Source organism: Eimeria tenella, genomic scaffold (genome assembly GCF_000499545.2).
Source record: "Eimeria tenella Houghton genomic scaffold, Eth_scaff46, whole genome shotgun sequence".
In the NCBI taxonomy this organism is placed as follows: domain Eukaryota; phylum Apicomplexa; class Conoidasida; order Eucoccidiorida; family Eimeriidae; genus Eimeria; species Eimeria tenella.
Window position 1 is genome coordinate 201,292 of NW_013543380.1, and position 18,458 is coordinate 219,749.

At 51.0% G+C, this 18,458-nt stretch overlaps 2 protein-coding genes across 2 annotated transcripts; one reads left to right on the forward strand and one right to left on the reverse strand.

Moving 5' to 3' along the window:
- Positions 1–796: 796 nt before the first annotated feature.
- Positions 797–10,553, reverse strand: ETH_00028465 (DNA topoisomerase II, putative; the record flags this gene model as incomplete). Its single annotated transcript, XM_013377126.1, has 23 exons — positions 797–957; positions 1,131–1,411; positions 1,576–2,063; positions 2,201–2,380; positions 2,512–2,634; positions 3,012–3,116; positions 3,264–3,356; positions 3,926–4,095; positions 4,244–4,364; positions 4,523–4,691; positions 4,851–5,523; positions 5,933–6,014; positions 6,130–6,243; positions 6,405–6,560; positions 6,799–6,917; positions 7,232–7,322; positions 7,478–7,667; positions 7,838–7,997; positions 8,191–8,552; positions 8,672–8,800; positions 9,291–9,483; positions 9,721–10,021; positions 10,434–10,553. 23 exons carry the CDS (start codon positions 10,551–10,553, stop codon positions 797–799), a joined length of 4,581 nt encoding a protein of 1,526 aa, XP_013232580.1.
- Positions 10,554–14,883: 4,330 nt separating this feature from the next.
- Positions 14,884–18,406, forward strand: ETH_00028470 (uncharacterized protein; the record flags this gene model as incomplete). The annotated part of the gene is made up of 6 exons (XM_013377127.1): positions 14,884–15,827; positions 15,954–16,077; positions 16,337–16,450; positions 16,707–16,988; positions 17,157–17,271; positions 17,394–18,406. 6 exons carry the CDS (start codon positions 14,884–14,886, stop codon positions 18,404–18,406), a joined length of 2,592 nt encoding a protein of 863 aa, XP_013232581.1.
- Positions 18,407–18,458: the final 52 nt, after the last annotated feature.

Consider the following 18,458-nt stretch of genomic DNA (forward strand, 5'->3'; position numbering starts at 1 on the left):
GCTGCGCGGTGTGCGTTAGGTATTCGCAAGGTATGTCAATGACAACGGTAACAAATGCGCCTTGAACGCCGAATTTGTCAAGTTCAAACAAGAAAGGTGCGTTTGCAGCCCCCGCCGACCGCAGGCGTCCCGGCGTTACAGTGCGCTTGGAACCAATTCACGCAGGCAAACACGTTCATTGCCAATTTTCAGGCGCGTCTTACTACGAACTACTGCGAAGGTGCTGAAGGGTTCCGAGATTTATGCTTCATATGGAGAGGTATTCACCCGCAGCCTGGAGCATCCCACTGTTTCTGGCCCAAGGAGGAAATGCTATGTTTAGAAGTATTCGTATAAGCTTTTCATCTTCTGCCTGTGACGAGAACGTTCAGGTATTTTGGCGTAATCGTGAACGGTACCTTGGGTGCACGTTGGGATCAGGCTAATATGCGGGGGTATTTTCCTGGTAGCCGCTCGCCACTTCAGTTGCAGTGCGGGTAGGCGTTTCTTCGTCGCGGATGCTCCCTGTACAGGTGCCTTCGTACAGGCATTCAACTGATGAAGCTGTTGGCTTCAATCGTTCAAAAGCCACTGACTGCGCGTTGCAGGACAGCTCCTTGGTTCCAGAAGTGAATAAATTAACGTCCAGTGGCAACAGGCAAGGGCAAGCGCTACATGTTGAATCAAGACCATGTAAAATGAGTCAGATCTAGCAATCTAGTACCTCTGCAAACGCGATCGTGTTTTGCTGCACTTTGAACGGGGGAAATCCTGTCCGTAGGCACAATGGCGAAACTCGTCCCACTCTTCCGCGGATCTACTCATCGCTGTCCGAAACACTTTCTGCTTCCGAAGCTTCTTCAGAAGCATCGCTGTCTCCGCTTAAATCCGATGAGTCTACGGTGTACTTCTTCGGCGCTTGCGCCGCCGCGCGACGAGGCCTGTTAGACGCGATCGGGGATACTTCCACGCCCAAATCTGGAGAAAAAATAGCAAAAGATGCACGGTCTTTCCCCACAGCTGTAAACCACGTGAAAAACTTACAACGAAGACATACTGCATCTATAAAAAACATACGAAAATGGAGCCCAGCCAGGTATTCGACCATGGCTTTGAGAAGCAGTCTGCTGGCAACGATGTACTTCTCTTACCGTCGTCTGTGGCAGGGCATATAGCATCATCATTCCTGAATTGCCGCTTTTTTGGAGTTTCTCGAGGCTTGGGCTTTTGCGGTGTTGACTGCGCGGACTTCATAGGAGTTGACGACTTCGCTTTTCTTCCGGACTTTACACAGGAATCCGAATCATCGGAGTCCGCCAGCACCCTGCGTCTCTTGGGTTTCGGCGGCGTTTTGGTCACAGAATGATCCGTAGTGGGGTCTGCAGATTCAGGTAGAGCAGCTGCATCAGGAGTCGGCGCCGAAGGTCCGTTTCTGAGTGCATGCGAGACAGAACACGCAATGAGACTCTGAGGCAACCTACTTCTTGCATACAGACGCGATCATTAGCGACCCAATTATGCGAAATTCGGCTTCAGTGGTAGTGGATGGCTATTGCACATGCACAAATTCTTCCCAGCTGAACGAAGATTGCTCACATGGTGTGTGCCGCGCTGGTGGGCACGAGCTGAGCAGCCTTTGGAGAATTTGAGGGTTTGGCCGCGCTGCTGCCCGTAGGTGCAAATATCTCGTCCAGGGTTAGTTGTTTAGTTCTAATGGGAGCGGCTGAAGAGAAAGAATTCCCTCCTCCCAGTCTAAGTCGGTCGAGAAGCGACAGCGACTGAAGTGGAGGTCGAACGGCTGGCGCCTGTGGGGTGTTTTCTTCCTTCCCCGTTGTCGCCTTTGCAGTTTCATGTGACTGCAAGAACGATGCGAAGCCGTGTCCATCTGAAGCTGTCGGTAACGCAGCAGTAGGCCTTGAAGACACCTGTGGCTTCACTTCGTTCGTTGTCGGAGCCTGCTGAGGTCTCGCCTGCTTCCTGGAAGGCCGATCCTCTTCAGAAGAATCGTCTGGAAGGCTCACTTCATCTGAAGACTCATCTGAATCATCTGAGGAGCCCACACACTCGTCAGAGCTTGGCTTTGCCTGCATATTTGCATCAACATAACAGCGGTGCGACCAGATTCCTTTGTCCCACGTGGCAGCCAAATTAAGTCCTGATGTCAAAAGCCTGCAAAGTATTCAGGATGGAGCTGGCGAGCAAAGCTGAGGTGAACTGGCACCTTTTTACGGGCTTTGGATGTCGACTTGGCGCTCCCCACTTTGGGTGCTGCTTTGGGTGCACCTCCTTTCACTGCCTTCGGCTTTCCCTTAAAAGCTGTGAGACCCTTCAGGCCTTTCTTGTTCTCCAAATGCTTGTGGAAGGCAAGGTCCGCTTCTCTCTGCTTTTGATCAGCAACTTCCTATAGACACGTAGGTCACAAAGGCACGGACGCGAACGTAAGCGCTCAGGCCGGCCTCACTTTGAACATGCAGGGCATCTCCCCAGGGAATGCTGCTGTGCTGGAACGAATAGTTGTCCCCCACGCATCACCTGCTTCTCAATCGCTTCTAAAAGGGCGTCTAAGTCCTTCAACCACAAGGTGCGGATGTCTGTCTGCCGAAGATTCTCAAGCTCAACTTCTTTGTCGCGCAGCTGCCGCTTCAAATCTTCAACCTGCATCCACAGATACGGAGGACGAAAAGAGGAAATTCAGGTGCTTGTGCTTTTGGTGGCTTGGTCATGAACGATGCAGCTGCTGCGCAGGACAAAGCTAAGGCGGGAGACTACAGGCGTTCTTCCTCCCTCAGGGTGCTTTTCCCCATATTCGGCCAAGCTTGAGAACTGCAAGGCCTGAGCCGCGAACTGCCTCTTGCTGCTGATTTAATCACGGGCCTCCTGCTACATACCGAGGTACTTTATTTACTGTTTATGCGCATCTACAGATAGTCCTCCTCAGGTACATGACAGACAGAAGAAAACAGGCACAAAGCTTCGCTGGTGTATTTATGACTGAACACAACGAGAGTAATTGTCGCACGAGTCATGATTACTTTCTCGGTCGTTAGACTCCACAGAGGCATCCCAACGAGGTAGTCAAAGTCCGAGCCTATACAACCGCATGCAGTCGGCACCTCTTCATCGGCACTTTCTTTTTCCTGAGCACATGCACAGTGTACAATGATATATGTACACCCGACGTGTTTTTTCCCCAGATAAATAGGCATGACAAGAACTAGACTCCATTAGAGTGCTAGTGCCCAAAAGCAACTGCAGAGTGCAAACGAATCGCATATACAACTCACGGACAAGCCATGCTCTTGGGGGGTCTCACGTTTGAGGATGCTCTCAATGAGACATGCACATTTCTTCTCCAGTTCCCTCATGGGGTCATACCCCTTAAAACAAACCGGACAGTGCCTGTTCCAGGCACGGGCGTTAAATCGTGAGCCTGGATCTAAAACAACCCTATGGCTAAAACAATCCTATACGCTCGATATTTCGGCCGCATGATGTCTGCTACTGCGCGGTGAGCGTGAGAAAATCGAGAACAACGAAAGAGCTACAGTTCCTGTAGAACTGCTTGCCTTAGCGAATAGCTCCTCTATTAAAGTTTGACGGCGCTTGTTGTTCACAACCAATTCTCCGCAAAGGACTGAACTGATGAAGCGAACTCTGTTGTGCATAATAGATCTTTCCTTCTCCGACACGGCGATGAGATAAGCTTTCCGCTTCTGCGGCGCCGCGCAATGCAATCATAAGAACATCACAGCCTTTTTCTATTGCAGAGGCCTATATATGTAAGTTGCTACGTTTCCTGCTTAGTTGCGCCGGGGCTGAAGTACTGCGTAGTGGCAACTGACGCTAGGATCCATTCTGCCTAATGCTAAGTATGGGAAGATGTCCATCCGTCAAAGATATGATGATTGTGGTTCTTTGGAGGAAAGAAAGGGTGCGGATGACTTACCTCATAGAATGCCAAGCGAATGGCAGCAAAGGCCTTCATGATTTCAAGTTCATCAGCGTATTTTTGAACCTTCCCCTCAGCATTGAAAAGGTGATAGTTTTGGGTACTTAAGGAAGATTTGAGACGAAACATTTTCACAAGGCCCTCATGATCGGCCCCCTCAAGGCGCTCTGAAACGATAGCGAAACATCTAAAGGCATAACCAATCAAAAGCTAGCACCTCAGACGGTCCTTCAAATTGTGCTAATTTGCTACGTATGACTGGTGAGAACGAAACTGAGCTGTTGCGCAAAGCCTGCGACAGGCCCTTCTTTTCACCTGCCGAAAGCTTAACAACAAACTTAATGTCTTCATGACTGCTGCTGTCCCTGTAGTCGAAAATCCAAGGATCCTTCTTGTCGGGTGCTGGCAGCTGCTCTTCGATCCATTCTTTGTAATCCTGCAGTCGAATCCGAAAAGCACCTGCAGTCCAACTGCAATAATGAGCCTTGCTGTAGTAAAGCTTAGGAATCAGCAGACCCTTCTTTTAGGATGACGTGTAAATGCTTTTTTCTTTAACTTCTGGTGAGTGTAAAGTTAATATCTACCGGAGCGTACCTGCGTCCAGCGCTTGATGGGTAATTCGCTAATCTCTATGATATCTTCCCCTTTCTTCTCAATAATGCCAATGGTCTCGAATGCAGTTTTGGTCGCGTTTTCTTCAATTATGCCCTTAAACCCCCTGTACCATGGCTTCATTCGAACCATCTCCTCTCCCGCGATGAATCTTCATGAACAAGCAGCAGAAGAAAATGCGCTTACCGCATGGATCTACGACCCTTTCAAAGGCACAGCGTCCAGCCTCACAAAAATTTGTGGAAGGTGAGCATATGTGTTTTGACGTTTTTTCCACGTGGCATGTTGCGGTGTGGTGAGGAATGCTGACCTTTTCAAGTTAGAGATAATATCTTTTGGGTTATAGTTGGGGATGAAGGAAGACCACCCTGTTCCGATGCCTTCGCTCCCATTGACAAGCACAGTTGGAATGACAGGAACATAATACTTGGGCTCAATCTTTTGACCCTCTTCATAAAGGTACTCCAGCAGTGGGTCGTCTGCCTCAGGGAAGACTAGACGAGTGTACGGCGCGAGTTTGGTGAAGATGTAGCGCGGTGCAGACGCATCTTTCCCTCCTTCTTTCCTCGAACCGAATTGTCCAACAGGCTCAAGGAAATTCAGGTTGTTGCTGCCCACAAACCGCTGCGCCATGGTTATGATAGTTTGTTGCAGGGACTGTTCTCCGTGGTGGTAAGCACTCTGTTCGGCTACGTAGCCTGACAACTGGGCGACCTTCAATTCAGCCTTCGTATTTTTCTTGAAAACTGCAAACAGCACTTTGCGCTGCCCGACTTTCCAGCCATCCACAAGTTGAGGGATGGAACGCTCATTGTCGTATCTGGAGAATTGAACAAGTTCCTTGTTTACGAAGTCGGAGAACGTCAATTCCCTCACTGAATGGTCAACAAAGGTGCCCTCACGATAACCCTGCAGCCAACGCTTTCTATCTTCTGCACGTTTCTTGCTGAAGGCCATATCGATCAACTCTCCATCTCCGGTGCCTGCAAACCGAAGGGAAAATACAGAATGAGCCACGCACATGGAGAAGTGTTGAATCAGCACTGGTTATTGACCATACAGACAGCCCCCTTGCGACTTTGGGGAGCATGAGATAGCTTTGACATGAGAAAGGCACTGAGCACAAAAAATCTCAAACAGAAGCCTGTGTGCAATGTCTTGCCTGTCCATCGGAATCTGATTCGATGCTTATCCAGTGCTTGAAAGTAGTCCTTAAACTCTCTGTCGGTGGAAGTACCCAGCCCCTGCAGCCACTCAACACGATTGAATGCCCAGCTTACGCAGATACTGACTGGACTAGTCGTATTGTACCATGCCTAGTCTGTGCACATTCTTTCGACCATCTGCGCCTTTGTCAGACGTGACAGACTTTGTAGTACTTTATCTTCCAACCGGTGAGGTTTCCCGCCTGTTTCCTCCACATGTCATATTCAACGAGGGTAAAAAATGCCTTTTCGACCGACCCCTTCGATACCTGCATTGGGAGCAGTCAGAACAAGTTCCTAGATTACCCCATGGATGAACAAAAATGTGATGCTTGCGTGTATTTTGCCCAAGTGCCGCTGTCAGGATCTGTACTACGGTTTCACCTTGACAATGGGTGTGACAAACTCGGTGAGAAAATGGTTGCACTGCAACAGCTGGGGCCAGTAGTGGTGGAGCATGTTGATGAGAAGCCCCTTTATGTGCGACCCATCATAGTCCTGTAGGGACACTGCGCAGGCGAAGCAAATGCACGCCTTAGACCCCGCTGGCTCCCCGCTATCGCTCAGTTAGGCAAAACTTACACGAATAATTTGTCTGAATCAAACCTCGCAAAGACATAAAGCTCTGCATCCAATTCAAAGCACAGTGCAAGACTTACCTGGTCCGTCATGATCATGAGGGATCCGTAACGCAAGCCCCGCGCGTCCTGCAACTTATCGTTAATCTGCAGTCCAAGAATTCTGAGGATGTTCTGTATTTCTCGATTCTCCTTTAGCTGCTTGAATGATGCTTCGCGCACATTTAGCAGCTTCCCCTGAAGGAACTCACCAGGCCAAACCGTTCTGCGTTCGCCTTTCCGCAAACAAAGTACAAAGGGACTCTAGAGACTGCAGTGTAATGCAGGTTAAATATACCAGCATACATAGTACTCACAGTGGAAATTTGATCATATGAATCATTTAGTGCGGATTCTCCCCTCAAAGTGCAAATCTTAATGCAATGCCAAGGCGACAGATATAATACCTCAAGGGCTCTGCGGTCGTGCAACTTACCCGAAGCGGAAACACGCCATATTTATCCCTGCCAACGACAGAAAGGCCCGCAAGACAAGACGTTTTGGCGCTGTCACCCTCTGTCAGGATCAAAGTGCACTCCTGGGCATAACGGCCCCCTGCGTCACCAATTGGCACTGCGGCCGTCTAGCATGATGCAGCGTCACTGACTGGCTCGGCTGCGCTGTGCACGACATCAAAGAAGCACGTAAGTCGGTACCCCTGGGCTGTTGATGCAAGTGAAGCATTCTAAATGGCCACGGGACACACCAGTGGCTGCGCCAAGGCTATACTGCAACACGTGCGCAACTTCTTGCACAGGCCAATGCGCCAACGGTGCTCAAAGCCCTGCGAAGCTAACTGTGAGCGGTCACGAAAAAATTTTCTTGCGTAGGGGATGCAACGCACGAAGCCACACACAGTTAGCGCCCACCCGCCTCGTTAGCGTCCTCAAGTTTGGAAATGCCCGTGAGACGTTCTCTGCCTTTCGTCTTTCCCACTGACATCTGACGCCTCAGTTCAACCTAATCAAGATATTCATGCATCTGTCTAGATAGCCAAGCATACAGCTCAAGCATACTCCAACGAGTGTCGTCGATTCTGTACGCACTGTTGACTAGCACTGAAACCCGCAAAGGAATAAAACCGCATGGGGTCTCGTCGCGTAGGTGAGCTGTACCTGTGCCTTTGTCTGTGCCCACAAGAGAACCCCTTCTAAGATAGGAGATTTAGCGACAGCGTTTATTGTCCGCTCTGACAAATTGCACTTGCTCCCAAAGCGAGAAACAGTCGTGGTTAGCGTCTCCTTTGTTTGCGAGTCGAATGCCGGGTTCTCAATAAGACATTTGACAAATACCCAGAGGTGCTGCCTGAGTCACGAAAATCTGACGGGCTAGCTATGTACCGTTTCAACACATTATCTATATTCACACGGTCTTACGCGTTAATGCCTAGTGGCATCCTGCTATCATTTGATTAGCAAGCTGAAAGACATCACGTTGTTCTATCATAGTCCCCGGCGCCACGGCGTGATACCGACCTCACGTGCGCGGCCTTGATCTCCATCCCTCCTTTATTTTTGGCGTTCGCCTTCTTAACTAAGGCCGCCAAGAGCGGCTCTATGACGTGATTTACATGGTGGCCCCCCTTAGGCGTACAAATACTGTTGACAAATGACACCTGAGAAAACGCGCTGCCGTCTGCGTACAATATAGCGAAGTGAGCCACAGCATCAGGAACACTGGAAACGCATGTCTTTCAGTCTCAGTGTCCACAGCACACATGTGATCAGTTACTACTGTGCTGCCCATTCAGCTTTTTTCCGTTTCTGCCTAGTCCTTCAGGCTGCGTGTGCTTGAACATCTCTAATAAACGTGTTTACACGCGACCGACCCGTCTGGCTAATAACGACTTCCCATCTATGCATTTTTTCGTGAATTTTAATTGTCTGCCTTTCAGGCGGCCTTTCGTTCTCCTTGTCTCCATCCTGGGCAGTCTCTGTGTCATTCTCTGTCCCTTCTCCCGTGGAGTCGCTACTTTCACCGTCACTGCCTTTCTTTTTTCTCTTCTTTCGTCCTCCACCTTTGCTTTTGCTCCCTCTCTTTCTTGATGGGCTTTCCCCAAGGTACAGGTCTACGTATTCTACGAAGTTGCGTACTGGTAAACGCATGCCATTCCAGTAAACAGCAGTTCCTGCAGTGCCAGCCAGATCGTAGCACCTTTTTCGTAGCAAAGAGATCAAATCGTCATCAAGCCTGCGACGAAGATACAACAGACGGACGACTCGACAACCACTTGCGTGTGCACTCGGGAAGCAGTTTTGCAGGTGTTGGGAAATGAAACCTCGGCATGCAACAAAGAGCATCCTTCTTACGTCGTTATCCCAAAACGGCGAAGGTCAGGTTTGAATTTAACGGCCACGTAGTCGCCCGTCCCATTAAATGGCGAAATGACCGGAGGATCTTGTTTGCTCATATTGTCGGTCCACACAACCTTAATCTTTCTGAGAATAGGGGAACCCCGAAACACAACAATCTGAGGGCCAGATGCAGCCGGCAAGAGCTACATGCGATATCAAGCATGGATAATGCGACAAAGAGACGGCAGAAACAAGTGGAGAAGCAGAGGGATTGACCGAACGAAGAGAGCAGCAAACAAACAGCTGAGCTCGATGGCACCAAATCGAAGCATAGCGAAAAGATGGAGAAAATACTGACTAAGATGATGCTGTGTCATGGACAACGAGGGAAGAGGCACATAATTACACTTCCGTCACTATAGCCAGGGAAAAGTTAAGAGCGAAAACCTGGAACTGCCAAACCACTAGGTCTATGAAGCCAAAGGCAAGGGCAGACAGAGGCGAAAAGGCACAGAGATATGCAGGAAAAAATACAACCAAGCAAACGCGGGATGGGGGGACAAAGTGCATAAGGCAGGACACTGGTGGTGAAAACATAGCGACGACAGAAAAGAATCAAGCGATATCGGCTCACTTGTTTCTCTTGCTGTCTGCGCATTCGACTTCAAAATATGTAGAAAATATATTCGTCAACTTGGCGCCAAAGCCATTACGGCCTCCCGTCACTCTGGCCTCTGTGTCGTCGTAGTTGTCACTAGTGAGCAACTGACCGAAGATCAGCTCCGCAACGTACACCTTGTGTTCTTTGTGAATCGCGACGGGAATACCTAAACGCACCACACGTCTTCTGCGCCAGAGGCTTTTTGGGGGCGCCATTGGAGATGCAGAGCGTCCACTATAGGAAACGACGGGAAGCAAACGGCAGGCACAACCAACGAGGCAAGCAGGTTTTTGGATGAATGCTTAGCTCTACTTCTTCGAGCCAGAAAGCCATGTTGAATCATGCAGAACAAAATAAACAACGCAAATATTTTACAGGGGAGGAAACAGAGGGGAAGACGCACCGTCTCCGTCGTTCCATACACGGATAGTTCCCTCGGCCTGGTTCACGTTGACTTTGATAGCCGTCATTTTCGCCCTTGGCGCCGCGCCGCCCTCTGTTTCTCTCGCCTTCACATCTGCTGCATTAACTAATATCTCGTCAACTATTTTGTAGAGCCCCGGAGCAAACGATATGACTCGTTGCTGCATTCGCGGCTCCCCTTCAGGCATCACCCATAGCTGTTGGGAACTTATCTCCGTACTGCCGATGTACGAGTCCGGGCGCAATAGAATGTGCTCTAGTTGCGACTTCTTCTGGTACCTCTGAACCATTATGAAAGGAAACAAAAATGGCTTTGAAGGCGTTTGGAACGAAGAATGAGGTGTACCGCAGATACCGAAGTAGAGTGAGGGGCGGGATTCTTGACCACCGCCTAACCTTCCTTTCTCAACAAGCATTTTGCGCTCACTATTTAGTGAGAGCATGTAAAATAGTTCACGTAGCGCACGCATAAGTGTACCTCAAAGACAAAACTACGGGGTCAAAAGCGAACGAACAAAACGAAAATGCAGGCATACATGCGTATGGATCGCCATCCTAAAGCTACAGTTTGTGCTTATCGTTGTGTTGTTCCCCATGTGTAGCTAGAGAAGATAAATAGAAGCAAACCGACGTGTAAGTCCCATTTGATTCACCATCTCGATTATTCAGCTTATACGGACACGTCTTTCATACCTCTTCAATTGTCTTTTTCGCCCTTTTGGCGCCTCCCCCGCTCCTGGAAGTAGGCCCTGATTCTGCCTCTTCCTCCCTGGAGCTTATCTCGTGCGCGTCTTCGGTGTCAGAAGAGTTCATTTTGCAGACACAATTGCTGCTACAGTCGTTTCCACTGTTGTTGCTTTTCTTGCTGTGCCAGTTGCTGTTGCTGCCGCTGCTGTTGTTGCTGTCGCTGTTGACTCCGGTTTTGATGAGGATGCTGTTGATGCTGCAACTGTCTTTGGGTCTGCCGCAAGTGACGGCAGTCGATCCAGGGGGCAGTGGTGATCACAATGTCTTCTCCTATTCGTATTCAAGACAGAGGCAACAGCCAAGGCAGAACCGTCCCTGGTAGCAACGGATACGGTCTGTGACAACTTAAGGTTGTCCCTAGTGGACACTGTTAGGCTTTCAGTCTACGCAAGGGCACGGGGGGTTGAGTGTGTTTGTACAGCAACCCCACTCGAACAGTCGGACAGACTGAGGGCCCCCCCGATGGACCATCTCTGCGGCCCGATTCCGTAGCCAAAAAGCCAGCTTGTTTTACTCGTGGAAATTTGAAAAGCAAAACAATGAAGGCGGAGCTGAACACCACGATGGGGCGACTACTGCAGGCCCGAACTGCAGCCCCGAACAGACAGACATTTGCCTCTTCCGTCTACAGTAGCCCTATTTGCAGTAGAAGCTAACAGGCTGTAATTTCATAATTCTGGTGAGTCTAAATTTGTGTTTAGATGAGTCTAAACCGAAACCAGAGACAGTAAAGTTAGAGTTCAGTTCCGACCAGAGACAGTAAAGTTATAGTTCCGACGGTCGTAGGAGGGATACTCAAGGGGAAAGCATGTGCTGTTCTGCTCCTCCTAGATTCCTAGATTTGTCTTATGCTGCGTTGAATATGAACGTGAGACGTCGCTGGAATTATGGAGCTATTATCAATGTATACATGGGATGGTTTAAGAAGATATCAAAGTTTCAATCTGCGGAGTGTGGACGTTTACGCCTTTGCACGGAGGCCCGTGTTGAAGTAGTTGACCTCGGGCACTTCTTGGGAGATTCTGCGAGGAAGCTGCACCGTTTATTCGAATTCTGCAATGAAGCAGGCACTACGTGTCAAATTAGTTTTTGCAGGGGAAAATTATATGGACAGAGATCCGGAATTTTTAATTGCTGCTCGCGAAGCAGAGTGTGGCATTCCTGTTGTGCTTATCTTTAAGGGTAGCTCTATACGCAATCAAGTCACAGAGGCTGATTAAGCGGCACTTCCTAGTACATGAATTTAATAAGAGTTGCGTGTGTTCTTCTGCACAACTACAACTGTGGGTGAAATTGTGCTCTGCAGCTACGGGCCGCAGTGCGGGGTGATTACACTAGGAAGTTGAGGTGCAAAATTCACTGAAAGAGAAAGGCAAGAGACTACCATTTTTCACGGACTGAGCAGTCAGTTTGAGCTGCAAAGGCAGAAGCTTGAGCCTTGGCTGCACATGGAGACCATACCGGGCAAATTGATGGGCCATACAGTGCGTAGGGAAATGCCCAGGCTGGTAGCATCCAATGAAGCGACTCTGCTAGTGTGTGCTTCCGTAGCAAAAGATGAGCCTGGAAGAGGTTTAATGGCCATGTGGCCCGCCATGTGGCCCGCCTACAAGTGTCTCGGGTGATGGTGTGCACAGTGCTGCAATGCAGAGGGAAGCCACTTCAATTCAGCCGCGCAGGCGTTCAATGCTTCCCTAGGTTTGACACTTTTCAACATTGTATTTAGATGTAGACGGTCACTATGATGCATTTGACGGCTAGGCAGCAACACCTTGCTACGGGTTGAGATTCTCCTGATGAACTGAGCGCTTTCTTTGTTTTTACCTTGTTTGCGAAGAAGGCGGGCTCCGTTTACCCTTCAAGAGCATCCTGCTCTGCCAATGCCAGTTTAGGGACAAGAGCTCTTAAGTCAGTTGAATTCATTGTTATCTCGGTGGTTTCACAGTTGTCCCTGTTTTTCCGTAACGTGGAGAGTCCTTCGCAGAGCCACGAATGGTTCCGTTTTTGACTTCTTGTCACCGTTTCCAGCTTGTGGAACTGGGATGTGCTCAGTCTTTCTTCGTTGGACAGTCGCCTACAGCACACTGCAGCACGAGGATCCGGTTCAACTGCTGTGCGTTTGGCGTCCGTGAGCACTCGGCAGCAGCGGCCCTTAACTACTGGCTTCACTCTACTGCATTGATCCTGATAATATGGACGGCCCCAATGTAGTTAAAAGGGCAATGCGCAGCCTAGCTCACAGCTAATATCAGGGGGCTGGCATGGCATCCACAACGGAAAACAAGTGGAAGAGCAATCCTGTACGTATCGGACCTTTGTGACATATGCTCACGGGGAGCTATTATCCCCCAAGTAGCTGATATTTTTGCTTGAGCTTAGTAAACATGAGAACACTTTTCTTGCTCTGACTGGATGCAGGCTGGTGACGTATCTTCCATGGCAGGTGGCATGATTTGTGTGGAAAACGATGGTGGGCAATTGCGGCCACGAACACCCTGGCAAACGGCTGAATAGAAGTGCCATGCAGGATATGCGTCAATGCGTTGAAGCGATTGTGAGGAGCTATTTGCAAGGGGTCGTGAGGAACGGCACACGCAAGTGCAGAAAGAGGGAAAAGTACTTATTCTGAAGGGAGAGGCATAGCATGCCCAGCCCGGCAGTGCTCGTAGGATACGCGGGCCTGTGAACACTATCACCGGGCAATGTGGCAGTATACGTGGCTGTGCCGTACCTGCCAAAACGCGGATAACAGGCTATCGAAATAAGAGCCACTTCTGGAAAACGTTAGGAGAAAGGTGGGGAAACGAGCTTGGGAACCACAGGCAACCTTTGGCGCCACAGGGAGGCAAAAAGGAAATAAACGTTCTGAAAACCAGACATATCATACAGGAGATAAATGGGCACCAGTAACAGCGCTTAACTGTATAGAAGCATCCACTAGCTGGGAGAATCGGCTCAAACACGATAGAAAAGGGGCAGAGGGGAGGGAACCATGTGCAAACAAGAGCCTCCAGCCATGAAGATACATGTACAATAAAAATATTCGGAAGAAAACAGTACTTAATATATCAGAGCAGGCGAAAGAAGACTCCGCTCAGCTCAATTTTCTTGTGAAGGCACGTGCCGGTGAGTCACCACTCTTATTCTGATTAGGAAAAATGCAGTGCCATCCTGCGGTACAGTTTCTCTAAAAGTTTGCCCACCTCATATTAACCTACAGAGCATTTCCCTTTCGAGCCACTGTTAGTGTCTCTTGAGCTGTAAAGTTTGAGCTTACTGTGTAAACTTACCCTCGCAGCACGGCTTCGCGAACACTGTCTAGCCCTCTCACAGGGCAACATACTCCACAATACCTTGCCAGTTTACTTTGGTGTCTTCTCGGCATCCTCATGTCACACTACAGTTATTATTGGTCCAAAGCTTTGTGGTTAGTCTACGCCCACCACAGGCCACCGCCGCACTTGACTCTACTGGACATATTGCATTATGTACTGGTGTCCAGGCCATATTGTGGATAAAATAGGTCCCAAAGATTTGTTTTCTTAATCAGTGCCGTACAGGCACTGCATTGGATACTGAATCGCAAGCCTTCCAGCGCTCCACTAGGAAGCAGGTACGCCGCCTGCAGTAAATCGTAATTGACGGGAACCAAACGCTCTTGCAGTATTCCGCTAGAAGAACGAAAAGAATTCACAAAACTTTTAAAAGCAAGCAATCCACCATAGGTACCGCAGGACCTACGCCATTCCAATGTGCAATAACGCCTGGTTGGAGGTGGTTGCCCTTTGTCACATGCTGACGAGCTCCATCACCAAATACTGTTTCATTTTAGATCAACAGACCTGTCGTTTAAGAGTAACTGAGCAGATATACGCTCCTACAGGAAAGTATCGACATCCAGAAACGCTGCGCAAAGTAGGTGCGGGCTGGGGCCCCCCACTAGAGATCGTGTGCAATGGTGGTTTGGTGGATCTATCTTTGTGACTGGAAGTTTCAGACAGAGATTGCTACAGCACAGGAGCTGCAATATTTGTATTTGTCTCTTAAACTGTCAAGTTAAGCAACGTGGCTCTGGTTTGAAGGAGACACAAGGGCCTCATGGAACCGCCACGGTCTTTGCTGTTTCTTGTTGGGGCCCTCTAGAGTGGAGGACCCCAACTTTCATGAGGGCTTCTTTGGCACCTTCAGCTCCTCTATTCAAGCCATATTTGTAGCAGGCCTCTTCCCAGTTCCACGCATGTTCTCGTGAGGCCCAACTGCTCTTCTTAAAGTTGCTTCTGGGGCCGAAGGCAGGCGCTTCTTCAGTGGCGAGTCTTTTTTCGGTGTTGGATATCGGAAAGAAGTTACTAGTTTCAGATTCAATTCTTGAGCATCGTAGAAAAGACTGAGACAAGAAATGTTCGGCTCCACTGCCTTAGCCACAAACACAGGCGGGAGCTTGTTCGGCTCCACTAGCCAGACCACTGCAGCGACGGGCGGGACTACAGGCCTCTTCGGCAGTGGGGGCCAAGCGACAGGAACGGCACCAGCAAACTCAACAGCAACAAACGCCTCTACAGGAGCCCCTTCAACGGGGGGACTGGGCTTGTTTGGGGGCGCTTCCGTGACCAACCCCAGTACCACGGGAGGGGGCCTCTTTGGAACTGCAGCAACCGCTGGTAACAAGACTTCTGGCGGAGGCTTATTTGGAAAGCCTGCAGGTACAGGAGTCTCTGGTGGGGGCCTCTTTGGCGGCGGCACCACCAACACAGCCACTGGCACAGGAGGAGGAGGCCTCTTTGGAGGCCTTGCTCCTGCTGCGGGAGCCTCCAGCAGCACTGCTGGGTCAAACCTAGGTGCGGTGGGTGGGGGGAGCCTCTTTGCTGCTGGAGGTGCAGCAGCGCCTGCTGGGGCAACTGGAGGTCTCTTTGGTGCAGCTAAGCCAGCAGCAGCAGCGCCCGCAACCGGGGGTCTCTTTGGCAGCAGCAGTACCACAGGCGGTGGACTTTTTGGCGGCAGCAGCAGCAACAATACGGGGGGGCTATTCGGCAGCAGCAACACGGGTACGGGTCTCTTTGGCAGCAGCAGCACCACCAACGCCGGCGCAGGTGGCCTTTTGGGAAGCAGCAGCAGCGTCACCGGCAGCAGTGCCGGCAGCTCAAAGGGAGTCAACATCAGCAGTGCTGCCTTTGCTAATGTAGATTGGCGTGCCGCTGCTTTGCTGCCGAGACAGCCCACTCTAGAGAGTTTGGGGAGAGTGCTGCAGCAGCTGCCCCAGGGGGCCCGAGAGGTGGAGGTACAGCTCAGGGAGCAGGAGAGACAACTAGAATCCTTGCAAGCTCAAACTCTTGCTTTGAAAAAGTGAGGCTTTCTTTCTCAGCTGCGCTTTGCTGGGCGGGTGTCCCGCACACACCCAGAGTGCCATCAGCCCGCATGCGCCAGTGTAAAGGAAATTGAGTCCTTTTTCAGTTTTCATTTTACTTTCAGGTCATTCGGGTCACTCGAGGGAGGCCTGGCGGCGGAGGCGGCGAGAGTGGCAGCCGCAGGCCATCGCATTTCAGTGACGAAACGGCAGACAACTGCAGTGCAGCCTCTTCTAGAGAGGGACAAGGTAAGCCTGAAGAGCTTATTTAATTTGTTGTTTGGGCAGCTGGAGGCCATGCGGGCTTCTTAAGGGTCCCCTGGGGCCTGTGAAAGACTGCTGTAAAGCCTGAGGAGGAGCTCCTTGAGCTTATATGGACTTTCCAGAGCTGGCGTGTGCTATGTAGTCGTTGCTGCTGATATACAAGGGGAACGTCCGAAGAGTTTCTTTTAAATAGACTCCTTCGGTGCACCTTCTCTCGCGCGTTCTTGTATTTTGTATTTTGCAGAGTTTCTGCTTGCAAGTTGAACAGTTGTACCAGCAACTCATGCAGAACCTCGCAGTCGCAGCCGCTGGAATGGGGGCGCAGTCGGCTGACGCGCCTTGTGCACTGCCGCTCCAGGTGCGACTCCGGAGCCGCTGCTAATCAGCCAAATGGCCGTTTAGTATACCTAGCAACCTCGCATAGGTAGTTACTGCCTAGCTAGCTAGTACCCAACTAGGAACCTGGCATCACCGCTGTTCAAGGACTTTTGGTGGCCTCATCAGCGCATGCATGTGTGGACAAATTACCCAGGGAGTTGCGATGAAACTGCGCAGTTCAGTTTTCAGGATTTGAGGATCAGGGCTTGAAGCCATGTTTGTCTGCATTTCCGCAGATACCCTGCGCTCTGTCCACACCCTGCATCCAGCAGCTCTTGCAGTATGTTGGGGCGGCACGAGAACGACTTTCTCTTCTTGAAGCTCAGCTGCAGGAGCTGCGGTGTGCCCAAGAGGGAGAGCCTGGCGATGGCGATGGGGGGCCTCTCGTTGACGGGAATGGTCAACAAGAGGCCTCACTGGCCTCTGGACGGGGCGCCTCTCCCAGAAGAGCAGATGGCGTCTTGATAGCCGAAATCGTCGCGGCCCAGCGAGACCTCTTACTAAATGCATCGAAGAGGGTACATAGGGCACTGTGCTGTTCTGGGCTTCCCGATTTGCTCATGCCCTTGGCCCCAGTAACATTGTGTGCCGTCCAGACCGTTGTTCAGTTCCGGGGTTCTTACGTGCGCCTGAAAGATCTTTCATGTTCCTGCTGTGCTCCTGTGGTCCCTGTTGCCTGGATGCAGGCATTGGTACTGATTGAGGCAGTGCAGGAGGCGCAAGAAGCCCTCGAGCAAGCAGGCATAAAGCTGTTGCCAGCTAGCGAAGATGAGAAGACAGAAGACATGCAGCGCAGTCAGGGTAAAATAACTTCAGCTGTGGAGGGTCTTTGCTACAGGTCCTGCGTTTTCTTACTGCTACTAGTACTGCCGGCGCGTTCATCATGTGAAAAGCGGCTACAGTGTTTTGTGTTGGGTTTTCAGGTGGGACGGCCCCAGGCTCCTTGTTGGGTGGTGCCAGTGCAATAGGAGACAAAGCACCTCAAAGTGTAGGCGGAGGTCGACTACTTGGAAGTAGTGGTTCTCTTTTCGGAAGCAGCCAGCAGCCAAGCACGAGCGCTGGAGGTGGCCTCCTTGGATCTGCGGGGGCCCCACAGGGAGGCGCTACGAGTCTTTTTGGGGGTGCCTCGGCAGGCGGGGGAGGGCTTTTCGGCACACAAAATACGGGTCAGCAACAGCAACAGGGCACCCCTAGCACCGGAGGCCTCTTTGGGACATCAAGTGGAGGGGGCCTCTTTGGTGCCTCGAACAATACGGCTGGTACGGGGGGTCAGACCGCAGCAGGAACCACAGCACCAGGCGGGGGCCTCTTTGGGGCCTCCAGCACAGGGGGAGGAGGCCTCTTTGGCTCGGCAGCGCCAGGGGCGCCGTCCACAACAAACACTGCTGCTGGGGGAGGGGGTCTTTTCGGGGCCTCCACAGGCACGCAGGGCGGAGGTGGAGGTCTGTTTGGCAACATTCAGCAGCAGCAGCAACAACCTTCCACAGGGGGCCTTTTCGGGGCATCCACAGGGCAGCAGAATGCGCAAGGTGGGGGCCTTTTCGGTGGCACATCCACAGGGCAGCAAAATGCAGGAGGTGGGGGTCTTTTTGGAACCTCTTCGGCGACTCCCGCTGCGGGCACGACAGGGGGCCTCTTTGGCAGCACAACACAGCAGACAACTACTTCAGGAGGGGGTTTATTCGGAGCCTCCACTAACAGTCAGCAAGGAAATGCTGGGGGCCTCCTGGGGACATCCACAAGCACACAAGGCAGTGGCCTTTTTGGGTCCTCTACAGGGACGCAGAATGCAGGAGGGTTTTTCGCGGCCTCTACTGCCAATCAGGGGACTGGAGGCCTCTTTGGGGCAAACAAGGGTGCCCAGACTGGCGGGGGTCTCTTTGGCAGCACACAGCAGCCGGCTGCTGGGGGAGGCCTTTTTGGCGCCAAGAAATGAAGGCGTCAACTCGAACCGCAGCTTAGTGGGATGCTATCTACTTTCCAGCTCC